Raw genomic sequence first — 13,881 nt, 5'->3', positions numbered from 1 at the left:
AGGGATGGGGGGAGAGGTAGCTGAAAATGAGATAGGTAGATGGAGGTGGGGATGACAATGATAGGTTGGTGAGGAGGGTGGAGTAGATAGATGGGAAGCAAGATGGACAGGAAGGATTATTCAAGAGGGCAGTGCTGAGCTGGAAGCTTCGGACTGGGATAAGGTGGAGAGAGGGGAAGCGGGGAAACTGGGGAAATCCACATTGATCCTGTGTGGTTGGATAGTCCCAAGGTGGAAAATGAGGTGTTCTTCCTCCAGGCATTGGGTGGTTAGGGTTTGGTGATGGAGGAGGCCCAGGACCTGCATGTCCTTGGTGGACTCTCCTGCTCCTCGGTTCTGCCTGACTGGCTGCACTTTTCCAGCACCACACTCTTCAAAACAATCCCAATTTGTTAATTCTCTATATGCAAGGGTATTGAGTAACTGTAATTCAATTACATCTAACGTTGGAAACTGTTGTATGTTTTGCAAGCATAGGTGTACAGTCAGTGCCTTCCATCTTGTGAATGGCCAAATATTTGATACAATTTAGCAGTCTTTATGGCATGTAGTGTGCATACTTGGCATCGCAATGGCATTAAAATTCATATAACACATTACTGATTTGTGTGCAGTCAGAATGCCATTTTGACTTGATGGCAGCATATGTTGGCGGTACCCACCACTTGATTTGCTACTGAACCTGTTCCTTAATCTGAGGCATTCCAGACATTTTTTGGGACCAAAATAGGTGGCTTCAGATTGGTTCATGATTTGCATAACGTACCTCCATAAGTATATGCATACATACCTGGTCAGGGTAGCCAATATTTCACAGGCTGGTTTGATCCTATTTCAGGATCAAGATTACATGATGTAAAAATGGCACGGGCACTATTTAGGAAGTTATTGAGAAGGTGAATCTCAGTGCATGCACTGACCAGTGGTGGACAGCAGTAGCTCAGTTGGCTGGGCAGCTGGTTTGCAACATAGCATGATACCGATAATATAGATTCAATGCCCGTGCCAACAGAAATTACCACAAAGGTCCTGCTTTCTCAACCTCACCTGAGGCATGGTGACCCTTGGTTTAAATTTACCATCCATCTCCCCTCTCTCTGTCTCCAATGAGAGAACAGTCCTGTGGTCTGCTGGGATTATGGCTGCTTCTACTATTGACCAGTGAAGGCAGTTACAAGTGTATCTCATCTCACAGTCTAAATATAACTTTCCCTTGACTTTAGTATGGATGATTTAAAAAGAAAAGCTACAACAGGATGCATCTTCAGCAATATTCAAGAATTAGTAAAGGGGAGTGGATGGGCATAGTATACAGTACCTGGATTTAATGAAAACTTTTGTTAAAATCTCCAATAAGAGGTTAGTTTGCAAAGTTAAAGCACAATGTAAGATTCATCTTACCAATAACTTCTTAAATAGTGCCTGTGCTGCCTTTTGGAATCATGGATTAACTAACAGGCAGCAAACAGTAAATGGCTCCCTTTCACATTGGCTGGCTGTGTATAGTGGGGTATCACAAGGATTGGGGTCCCAGTTGTTCACGATGTATATCAGTACTTGAGTAGGGAGTAAAATGAAACATGTCCAAATTTGCGAATAACACAGCTTGCTGAGAAAGTGTTCTCTGAAAAGTGGCTTCCAGAGGAACTGGACAGGCTTATGATGGGCAGGAGGTGGGCATATAGAATGTATTGTGTGGTCACCCACTTTGGTAGTGGGTGCAGCGTATTTCGGAAATGGTAAGACATAAAGGGAGATGATATCACTATCATCTCCCGTTATGTTATCACTAAACTATTAATCTGGAGATCCAGGCAATGTCCTGGGTTCAAATTCCACCATGTTTGAATTCAATGTAAAAACAAATCTGGAATTAAGAGTCTCAAGATGACTATGAAACTATTGTCATAAAAATTCATCAGTTTCCCTGATGCCCTTTGGAGAAGGAAAGTGCTGTTCTTTCTAGGACTAGTCTCCAAGTGACTCCAGACCCAAAGCTGCTTGACTCTTACCTACCCTCTGGGAAATCAGGGATGGGTAATAAATGCTGACCTATGTGAAAGTCCCCCAATCCTGTGAAGGGATTAAAGAAGAGGAGAAAGTGTAGACTACAAAGGTGTCTTTACTGATCAATTATTGGAGGGTAATATGCAGGTGCAGGAAGTTATTGTGAAGACTAAAGCATTAATAGCCTTCATTGCAAGATTTGATTACAGGACAAGCAGAGCTTTACCTCAATTATATTATATCCTTTCAAAGTGTTGTTAGACCGTACCTGTAATACCATGTATAGTACCTTAGCTTGGAGAGGATATTATTATTAATATGGAGTGATTGAAATAAAGATTCCTGGGATGGCAGGACTGTCCTATGAAGAGAGATTTGGGAAACTGGATTTGCATCTGTTCAGGTTTCAAAGAATGAGAGGTATTCTTATTGAAATCTATAAAATACGTACGTGTAGATATAGATAAAATGTTTTCCCTGATTGTGGAGTCTAAAACAAGGAGGCATGGTTTCCAAGTAAGGGCAAATTAGGACTGAGCTGAGGAGAAATGTATTATTCAGGTTGTGAATCTTTGGAATATTGTAACCCGAAGGGTTGTGGAAGTTCAGTCACTTTTGTTTAAAATAGAGATTGCTAGATTTCTAAGTTGTGATGACATAAAAGAATGCAACTATTTAGGTCACTAGATTAACAGCCCAGTGATAGTACCGTTCAGCCATCACCTCCCCTGATACATTCCTGGGTTAGGGCTTATCAGAGCTGCAGGAGCAATGGGCAGGAAATCTTGGGTCTGTAGTCTTAGCTCCAGGAACTAGGTCTCAATTGATCTCGTGGATTTTGAATGTGACAGTGATCTGTATCTTGACTTGCCTCCCAAACTATCCCTTGAGCACAGGACTGGGAAAATTCAGACCCAATAACCTATCTGGAACTTGTGTTGCTGTAGATCCACACAGGACTGTAAATTTATCACCATGTTGACCTGTCTGTGTTGGTAACATTGGTGCAGAGAGCCAGGCTCCAGCATTTCTCTCATCCCCACTTAAGCAATTGGATGACTCCCTCCGTTATTGTCAAAGCCAGCAGTGTCACTGCGATCAGTGCCAAATGGAAGCTAGAAAGTGCAGGTATCTCATAAAGATACTTTGCAGGGACAGAAGTAATGTTTTCAGGTGGAACAAAAGTGCACTTAAGAACACTTTTCTAAATATGATAGATGCTGGGTTCAGTTCTAAATGGCTTGTGTTTTCTGTTGTTGTTGCAAAACTCCTTAGTGATTGTGTTTTATCCTTTTAATAGGGCAGCAGAGACACAATGCACATGTGGTTCAGTGCCCTGTCTGCTATTTAATAGCTCTCTATTTGTGCGTTCTCAAGGAAATCTTGTCAGTGGTATAACTCCATTCAAAGTGCACCAACAGTGTGCTAATGCAGGCTTGTCAAACGGAAGTTTGTTTGGAGGAGTAGTACAAATATATCGGAAAGGTATCCCACTTTCCCATGGAAAACTATGTCCCGTTCTGAGCTGTGGATGGGTTGGGAGCACTCTCTTCAGATTCTGAAGGTTGTAGGTTCAAATCTGAGTTCTGAGCACAAGCATTTTAAATTCTAAATATGACACTGCAGTGCCTGAGTGCCCCAGGTACGATCTTTCAAATGTGATGGGAGTCCCTGATTGACTTCTCAGGAAAGGATCCAATGACATGTTATGAAGAACAGCAGAAGGTAATCGTCTGGTTAATACTTATCTCACGAGCAGATTATCTGATCTTATGACGGTCAAATATTTTACACAGCGGGTGGAATGAACTTTGTGAGGAAGCCTTAGATGTGGATGCAATTGCAATGTTTAAAAGACATTTGGATAAGTACATGAATAGGAAAGGTTTGGTGGGATATAGGCCAGGAGCAGGCAGGTGGGACTAGTTTAGTTTGGGATTATGTTCGGCATGGACTGGTTGGACCGAAGTTCCTGTGCTGTTATGATTTCATGACTCTTTACGGGAACTTGCTATATGTGCTTTTCCTGTATTACAACAGTGTGATATAGTGCTTTGAGACATTGTGAAAAGTGTTATATAAATCCAATTATTACTTTCAAACAGGCTGGGCTTTAGAGTCTATTTTTTTTTTCTTTTACCACCTAAGTGCGGTAGTGCTTATTTTTTCCCCAGCACCCATGGTGTGTGTGTGCAGGTGTGAGACACAGTGAAAGACACAAAGTGCACGAATTTTTATTCAAATTCCAACACCAGGAAGATAGGAAAACACCCGGGTGGCCAGTGACAAACACTGCCCTTCACATCAAAGGGCAGTGCTGTGTGATCAAAACAGTGAGGGGGAGGGTAGGGACTAAATTAAAATAGAGTTGGAGGGAGAAATGATGCACTCCACTTCCTGCGGCGAGAGTTGGAGGGAGAAATGATGCACTCCACTTCCTGCGGCGAGAGTTGGAGGGAGAAATGATGCACTCCACTTCCTGCGGCGCCCACCTCTCCCTGAACAACTCCAAGGACACCCGGGCTCTAACGTAACCGCGGAAGAGGCTTTAGAGTCTAAACTATAGTATCTCAATTGAGATTGTAATTATGCAATCTGACATCAATTCTCCGGTGTATCGAACTGTGCCCAGAAAGATTTATAAACATCCTGGGCAAAAGTCCACTTGGTTATAAGGACTGAGACAAGGAGAAGTGTCTTCACTCTCAGAGTGTAGAACTCCTCCAGAGGGATGCTTCCTGTTATCTCTGTTTCCCTTTGAGGAAGCCGTACTTGGGGACCTCAACAAGTTCCCAATCCCTTTGCTGCTCTTGCCCTTGGCTTGGGCGATGGAGTGCAGGTGTGAGCACCTCTCCAGCAGACTCTGGGAATGCTGGACCAGGGTCTCCATGACAACCACCAATCTCTCCATGGAGACAGCCAGATGGTCACATGACTCTCTGTGCTCCAACATCTTCTGGGCAGTAAGGGTCATCCTAGGCTGATGCTCCTGGTCCTCCCTGTGCATGTGGACAAAGTCCCTGATTGCTCCAGGGTCCTCTCCTACATGGGGCTGAGCAGATGCCTGGTCCCTAGCAGCTCTCTCAATGCTCACGGCCTAGGGCATTACTTCCTCCAGCAGCTGTGGAGCTGGGTACAGTGAGGAACTTCAGGCTGTGTCCTTTCTCAGTCTAACCTCCTCCTCCCAGGTGTCAGTGTCTGAGCTGGTGGGGGATGGGGGGAGCAGCCTTGCTGATGCTCACTCTGAGGCCTCTGTGTCGTCATCCTCAGAGGGTGAGAAGCTGGCTTCATGGGGAGCTAGCTGTTGCACTGGGATGGTAATGGAGATACTGATGTAATGTGCAATGTAAAGGACAGAGAGAGAGAGGGCATGAGAGAGAAGATATTATGGCGAATGGCTCACTGTGGTGTGAAATGAATGGCACTGACGGTGGGGAATGTCACAGGGAGGTACAGAGCAATAGGGCTGGTACTTGGTTAGCAAGTGTTGGATGGTATCCCCAAGAGCAGTCACAGTCTTCTCCTGCAGGGGTCTCCTCAAGGGAAGTGGGGAGCCTAATGTCAGGGCCCCTCCACCTGTACAGATTCCCTCTGCCCTATCAGGGGGTTGTTGTCTCCTGGAATGAGAGAAACAAAGGGGTTAAGTGAGGTAAAAGTGTGAGGCCTACTCGTTAATGCTGATGCATTGGGTCAAATAATGAGTTGTCTCAGACATGTGAGGAGGCAGCATGGAGGTTTAATCACGGGGGAGGGGTGCAGTTTGAGGCGGAGGTTGCTTGGGTGGTGACAGTTGAGCGTGAGTCTTGGTGGCAGCAGGGATAGAGTGAGTATGAGGTGGCAGAGAGAAAAGTGACAAGACCGTTGACCTTCTCATCACACTTCAGGCACCGAGGAAGTGGAACTGACTCAGGTGGTGATCTCAGAGCAGACTGGCAGAGTCCAGGGGCCTTGGTCTGCTCTGGCGATCTCTCGGGAAGAGGATTCCTGTGCTTTGCACCACCTCCATGACTGGGACCTCCCGATGCCCTGCTGGAAAATAATCCCCTTCTCCGACTTGTTCAGATTCCGTCCGTCACCTGATTTTGGAGTGTTAATGCCCCCTGGGTCTTGGGAAGGTTGTGCAGAGGTGCCAGGGATGCGGTGAATATCCACAGAGATGGTTAGCTATTCCAGGAGCAGCATGTGGTAAAATGGGGCTGAAATCAGACATGAAAGATTCTTATGGAGCGGGTAGATAATGAGGCGCGTTTTGCTAAGATAATGTGAGAAATCTCATGATGAGCGTCCCACCAAAAGAGCTACAATGCGACTCATGCTCAACAAAAAAAAGGTAAGGTTTACCCCAGGTGTCTACTCATGGAGATAAAGAATCAAGAGCTTGAAGTTGGAGGTATCCGAATTCAGGATCTGTACCTTTCAGATGGAGATCATGTTTGGTATGGAATGGAAATTTACGCAAAGTTAGGAACATGGAATCTATGAACTGGGCCATTCTATTCATTGTGATCATGGCTGATCCTCATCTGGAGCCGTACTCCACGATGGTGTTCTAATTAGCTAGAGTAGAGGCTTTCTAACAATCAAACACTTTAAAATGGGGACCGTTGTAACACAATGGTAGCGTCCTTACCTCCGAGCCAGGAGGCTTGGGTTAATGTGCAGAAGTGTGTGTCAAAATAACTGAACAGGTTGATCAGAAAAATATCTGCAATGTAAAATGGACACCAACAAAGCAAGCTGCATACCCAACTTTGCAAACTATCCTTCCCGTATAATGAATACACAATGAACTATTTCTTACTGGTTTACTGGGTGTGGGTGTCACTTGCTAGGCCGGCATTAATTAACAATCCCGAAATGCACCTTGAAGGCAATTAAGAGTCAGCCAAGTTGCTGTGGGTCTGCAGTCACACACAAGCCAGACCAGGTAAGAACGGCAGATTTCCTTCCCGACAGGTCATTAGTGATCCGGATTGATTTTTGCGATCGTGTGTCGGGGTCACTATTAAAGAAATTAGCTTTCACTTCTTGATTTGAGTTTTGAAGTTAATTGAATTTAAATTCTGAGGAAGTATCATTCGACCTGAAATGTTAACTCTGATTTCTGTCCACAGCTGTTGCCAGACCTGCTGAGTTTTTCCAGCAATGTCTGTTTTTGATTCTGAGTTAGAGCACCCGCAGTTCGTTCAATGTCATCTCTCCACTGTTACAATGCAATGTTCATGTACCATTTGTATTACACTGAACAGAAGGCTCACTCTCATTACTTGTCTAAGGCACCTTTAGATCTGGTCCTTCCACATGGTAAGCAAGATGTCAGAGCTTGGTGAAACATTAAACTGACAGCAACTCTTGTCTTTATCCGCACCAGGTGTCTGTTTCTTCAGTAAAGTTTACTCTGCAGCAGCAAGGTTCCTGAGACCAACCTTCAACAAGCTTCGCATCTCTGTTCTCGAGACTGACAGCCCTAACTGAGGCTGCTGTTGTCAAGCCAAGCGGAACAGTTGCCTGTGTTTCTTAATCTCCAGGGTAGAAAAATGCAACCGAGAGATGTGAGGCTGTGCTGTTCTCTGGTGGTAATAACACTACTGCTGTGCCTGAGTGGGACAAGGCAATCCACTCCTTCATCGGCAGTGCCGGGATCTCACCTTTCAACGGGAAAGCCGGGGGAAGCTCACAGACGGATGAAACGCGGCTGGGTGTGGAACCAATTCTTTGTGTTGGAGGAATACACAGGCACCGACCCGTTGTACGTGGGGAAGGTAAGCGACTCTCATTGTTAATGACCATTTGTACAATTCCACACCCCCCCACCCTCACATTTCCACTCATTCCGCTCATCTGAACGAAGTGCTGGCCCCCAGAAGGACGCTTCCAGACACCTAACATGTGAATATAGCTATAATTCCTGCCTGCGCTGTTTTGACAGAGGCGCACCTCTGTGGAAATGGCGCGGAGGGGGAGTTTGAGAGCATGGAACCCCATCTCATGTGTGATTTCAAAAAGCCTGACAGTCTCATTCACAAATTGCTAAATCACGCAACAGCTGACACAGAGAATGGCACTGGAGTTACAACGTTTGTCCAAATTTAACAAACCGATGCAGCATAGAAGAGGCCATTCAGCCAATCGTGCCTGTACTGGCTCTCTGAATGAGTTATCCCATTGATCCCACTCCTCTTCCCCATCATTTCACAAACATTTTCTGTTAGTTACTGATCCAATTTCCCCGGCAGGCATTGTATTCCAGATTGTAGCCAACTGCATAAATAGTTTTCCTCAAACCTCCTCTGGCGCTTTTGTCAACTATCTTAAATCTTCATCATCTAGTTACCCAACTCTCTGTCACTCAAAGCAGTTGCTTCTAAACTCATCCAATAAAATACTTGAGGATTGTGAACACTTCCATCAAATCCTACCTTAACCTTGTTTCTGCTTGAAGGAGGGAAACTCAATTTTCTCAAGTTTCGCCGTGTAACTGAAGTCCTTCACCCTACTTGCTACTCTCATAAATCTCTGCTGCACCCTCTCCAGAGTCCTGACATCTTTCCCAAGAACAAAGTCCTTGTCAACGTAATTGTTTGAAATGCCCCAAATGCCAGAGATTGATTCATGGAGAACCAAGTGGTTCGACAAGATTTTTATTACAACTCATGGGACTGTCTGTAACCCCATGGCAGCTTTACTCATAAACAACTCTGTCAGGCCATTGTATGTCTTGATGCAAGAATGAATATCAACTTCTCTGTTCCTTTAACACTAATTATGTGAGTTCTGGCACCGATTTGAATGAGTCTAGTGCATGTTTAATTTACAAATACATGTGATTTATAAAAATCAATATGGCTTTGCATGTAAATACTGAATTGGCTAAAAGGTTGTTTTTACTGGTGGTGCTTATTAGCTTCAGCTCAGGAGGCTCCTGTGGTGCAATGGTAATGTCTCTACCTCTGAGCTGTAAGTCCTGGGTTCAAGTCCCACCTGCTCCAGAGGTATGGTATAAAATCTCTGTAGTAGGCTGCTTAGAAATGATAAAGCAACCCCAGATGGCTTGCATTATCCACAATGCTTTGGCTGTATGTACCTAATTGGCTACGTGTGCGTTTTACTGGTGGCAGTCATAAGTTTAAAAAAACATCACGGTGATTTTGGTAGTGGGAAAGTTGCTCAGTTGTGTGTCATTACGCTGCTGGGTGCAAAAAAATAGAGAAACAAAGGTAAAAAATCAGTGAATGCCAGCAAAAAATCCTCATGTGGTGGAGAAACTCAGCAGGTCTGGCAGCATCTGTGGAGAGGAAACAGAGTTAATGTTTTGAGTCCAGTGTCCTTCCTTCAGAACTGATCGGAGATAGGAAAAGGTGGTATTTATACAGGGAGTGGGGGCCAGATGTGGGGGTGGGGGGGATGGAGTGAGCAGACAGGTGGAGATGGAGCCCAAAGAGAGAGAGAGAGAGAAAGTGATTGAGATAACAAGCCGGAGAAGAAAAGAAGCTTGATAGGTGATACCGTGGATTATGAGCGGGTGATAATGAACTGATTGTGCTGAAAATAATCCATGTCACGACAGGACCTGGGAAGTGGGGTTTGGGAATACATTCGGAAGGAGATGTTCAGGCTTTAAAATTTTTCAACTTGATATTGAATCCTGAAGGCTGTAATGTCCCCAAGTGGAACACTGCAATAAAACTGTGTCCCTTTAAAGGAAGCATTGTTTGGCGGTCTCTGTAAATCTGATGAAGGGCAGAGGAGATCAGCTATGATACATGTCATGCTGTCTACCCAGAGGGACTAATACCATGGGGAGAAACTGGTGGAAAATGAGGCTTTTCTTTTCTGTTTTATCCACATCCCAGAGAGCAACTGTCCATTTTGAAGTCCTGTAGGGTAATTCAGTAACCATGCAGTGCCTAGTCTATCCATGCTAAGAAATATCATATATTTGCCTTCCATGTGCTAAAATTCCCCAAGGATGTATAATAAGGCAATGGCAGATCACCAACAGTGAGTTTTGGGAGGCTGGGGTTTATAAGCGATCTAGTGGAATGGAGTGAATTTCTTCTGGGAGCTTTCTACAGTGAGTAAGTGAAATAACCAAGTAACAGAGGATAAGTTTGCATTGAAATGTTGGATGATATCAGTGGCGGAGGTGGAGATTGGCGAAGACTGGCTGTAGGTGATGTTTTTTTTTGCAAAGAACACAAGGGAGGCCATGTTGTAGCTGTACAGGGTATTGCTGAGACCACTTTGGAAATGTATTCATTTCCGGTCTCCCTGCTGTGGGGAAGATGTTGTGAAACCTGAAAGGGCTGAGTAAAGATTTATTCACCTTGTGAAATGCCTTACTGAAGTCCATATACATCATGTCCACCGCTCTGCCCTCATCAGTCCTCTTGGTTACTTATTCAAAAACTCAATCAAGTTTGTGAGACATGATTTCCCACGCTCAAAGCCATGTTGACTGTCCCTAATCAGTCCTTGCCTTTCCAAATACATGTACATCCTGTCCCTCAGCATTCCCTCCAACTACTTGCCCACCTCCATTCTCCGGTTCACCAGTCTATAGTTCCCTGGATTTTCCTTACCACCTTTCTTAAATAGTGGCACCACATTAGCCAAGCTTCAGTCTTCTGGCACCTCACCTGTGACTATCAATGAAACAAATATCTCAGTAAGAGGCCCAGCAATCACTTCCTTAGCTTCCCACAGAGTTCTAGGGTACACCTGATCAGGTCCTGGGGATTTATCCAGGTTTATGCATTTTAAGATATCCAACACCTCCTTCCTTGTGATATGAGCATTTTTCAAGATGCCACCATCTATTTCCCCACAATCTGGGTTTTTCATGTCTTTCTCCACAGTAAACACTGATGCAAAATACTTGTTTAGTATCTCCTCAATCCCCTGCAGTTCCACACAAAGGCTACCTTGCTGATCTTTAAGGGGTCCTATTTTCTCCCTAGTTACCCTTTTGTGCTAAATATGTTTATAAAATCCTTTTGGATTCTCCTTAACCCTATTCACCAAAGCTACCTCATGTTCTGTTTTTGCCTTTGTGATGTCCCCCTTAAGTATATTCTTACTGCCATTATACTCTTCTAAGGATTCACTGCTTATACCTGATTATTGCTTCCTTTCTTTTCTTAACCAGAACCCCAGTTTCTCTAGTCATCCGGCATTCCCTACACCTACCTGCCTTGCCTTTCACCCGAACAAGAACATGCTGTCTCTGGATTTTGATATCTCATTTTTGAAAGCTTCCCATTTTCCAGCCACCCCTTCACCTGCGTTTCCGTTCTGTATAGCTGTATGTTTTGATGACTCTTTCAGTGTCAGGGATGAAGAAACAAAGTTGTGACGGACAGAGAGAGCAAGGTTTGGGATTTGGGATGAATTGCAGACCACTGCAACTACTTTATAGCACAAGTTGTCATCTTAATAAGTGGAGAATGTGGGACTTAGGAGCAGGCGTCAACTGTCCAGCCCTTGAAACCTGCTCTGCGATTTGCTAAGATCGTGTCTGATCCCATTGGGGTCTCAACCTCACTTTCCTGTCTGCCCATTCCTAAACCCTTGACTCAAATGTGTTTCCAAATTTGCTATTTTTACAGCATGATGTATCTTTATCTTACAATATAAGGGGTGATCCTGTTGAGGTTTTGAAAGTCGTGAGGGGGTTAGATAAAGTGAATGGAAGGCGTTGTTTCCCTATGGTGAGGGGGGAGGGCAGTTTCAAGAATAGGGAACATTTTTTTAAGGTGAGAGCAGAAAGATTTAAAAAGGACATGAGAGGCAACCTTTTTCCACAGAGTGGTTGGAGTGTGGATTGGACATCCAGAGGAAGTGGTAGACGTGGGTACAATTGCAATGTTTAAAAGACAATTGGATAAGTTCATGAATCAGTTTGGAGGGATATGGGCCAAGCGCAGGCAGGTGGGACTCGTTTAGTTTGGGATTATGGTCGGCATCGACTGGTTGGAGTGAAGGGTCTGTTTCCATGCTGTATGACTCTATGATTCCAAAGACTATGAAAAGCGGGTCCAACTTAGCCTCAGATAAACTCAGTGATCTTGCCGCTAATGTGTCATGGGGAAGAGAATTCCATAGACTAGCTACTCAGTGAGGTGGGGGGGCATGGTGGCTCAGTGGTTAGCACTGCTGCCTCATAATGCAGGGGATCTGGGTTCGATTCCAGTGATAGTGTGGAGTTTGCACATTCTCCCTGTGTCTGCATGGGTTTCCTCTGGGTTCTCCAATTTCATTCCACAGTGCATAGATGTGTAGGTTCGATGGATTGGCCATGTTAAATTGCCCCATAGTGTCCAGGGATATGTAGGGTAGTTGGATTAGCCATAGGAAATGCAGGGTTACAGGGGTAGGTCTGAATGGGATTCTCTTCAGAGGGTTGGTGTAGACATGATGGGCTGAGTAGCCTGTTTCCCTAGGATTCTATGATTTCCGTTTTAAGACTAAGACAGAGAATGGTGGTGGAGGGTTGTTTTTCAGACTGGGGGCCTGTGACCAGTGGAGTGCCACAAGGATCGGTGCTGGGCCCTCTACTTTCTGTCATTTATATAAATGATTTGGATGTGAGCTAAGAGGTATAGTTCGTAAGTTTGCAGAAGAAACCAAAATTGGAGGTGTAGTGGACAGCGAAGAAGGTTACCTCAGATTACAACGGGATCTTGATCAAATGGGCCAATGGGCTGAGGAGTGGCAGATGGAGTTTAATTTAGGTAAATGCGAGGTGCTGAATTTTGGGAAAGCAAATCTTAGCAGGACTTATACACGTAATGGTATGATCCTAGGGAGTGTTTCTGATCAAAGAGACCTTGGACTGCAGGTTCATAGCTCCTTGAAAGTAGAGTCGCAGGTAGAAAGGATAATGAAGAAGGTGTTTGGTATGTTTTCCTTTATTGGCCAGAGTATTGAGTACAGGAGTTGGGAGGTCATGTTGCGGCTGTACAGGACATTGGTTAGGCCACTGTTGGAATATTGCGTGCAATTCTGGTCTCCTTCCTATCGGAAAGATGTTGTGAAACCTGAAAGGGTTCAGCAAAGATTTACAAGGATGTTGTCGGCATTGGAGGATTTGAGCTATAGGGAGAGGTTGAATAGGCTAGGGCTGTTTTCCCTGAGCGTTGGAGGCTGAGGGATGACCTTATAGAGGTTTATAAAATCATGAGGGGCATGGATAAGATAAATAGACAAAGTCTTTTCCCTGGGTGGGGGAGTCCAGAACTAAAGGACATAGTTTTAAAGTGAGAGGGGAAAGATATAAAAGAGACCTAAGGGGCAACCTTTTCAAGCAGAGGGTGGTGTGTGCATGGAATGAGCTGTCAGAGGAAGTGGTGGAGGCTGGTACAATTGCAACATTTAAGAGGCATATGGATGTGTATATGAATAGGAAGGGTTGGGAGGGATATGGGCCGGGTGCTGGCAGGTGGTACTAGATTGGGTTGGGATATCTGGTCGACATGGATGAGTTGGACCGAAGGGTCTGTTACTGTGCTGTACACCCCGATGACCTCTTATTTTTAAACTTTGTGCTTGAGTTCTACTCTTTGCTACAAGGGAGAAAGAGGTCAAGGGTTGAAGGATGGTTGGGGAAAGGGTTGGGAGGGGGTTGTTCAGATGGATATTGCTGTTATAGGGTCTTACATGTCAAACCCTCCCTATATATGAACTATATCTGTGTATCACGATGGAACCCCATTAAACTCGTCTATATTAATTAATATAAAATCCATCAGGACAAAACAGATCAATAATACTTCACCATGTCTGTTAGCTTTTGCAGTGTCATTATTATAATTTAGTCCAATTCAATCCTAATCTTTCATTGTAAGAATCCTGGTATTAAAAGTAATATCTCTA

At 44.5% G+C, this 13,881-nt stretch overlaps 1 protein-coding gene across 3 annotated transcripts in view; it reads left to right on the top strand.

Annotated features, from left to right (window-relative positions):
* Positions 1-13,881, top strand: part of cdh7a (cadherin 7a) — a 170,436-nt gene that overhangs the window by 20,523 nt on the left and 136,032 nt on the right. For all 3 annotated transcript variants that reach the window (XM_043687680.1, XM_043687681.1, XM_043687682.1), the window contains exon 2: positions 7,379-7,769. In XM_043687680.1, the coding sequence (XP_043543615.1) occupies positions 7,545-7,769 (225 nt within the window). In that variant the 5' untranslated portion in view covers positions 7,379-7,544. The remainder of the gene's footprint in view (positions 1-7,378; positions 7,770-13,881) is intronic.

The sequence above is a fragment of the Chiloscyllium plagiosum genome, chromosome 4 (genome assembly GCF_004010195.1).
Source record: "Chiloscyllium plagiosum isolate BGI_BamShark_2017 chromosome 4, ASM401019v2, whole genome shotgun sequence".
NCBI classification, from domain to species: Eukaryota; Metazoa; Chordata; class Chondrichthyes; order Orectolobiformes; family Hemiscylliidae; genus Chiloscyllium; species Chiloscyllium plagiosum.
The sequence above is the reverse complement of the archived record's forward strand: the minus strand, read 5'-3'. Positions and strand labels throughout refer to the sequence as shown.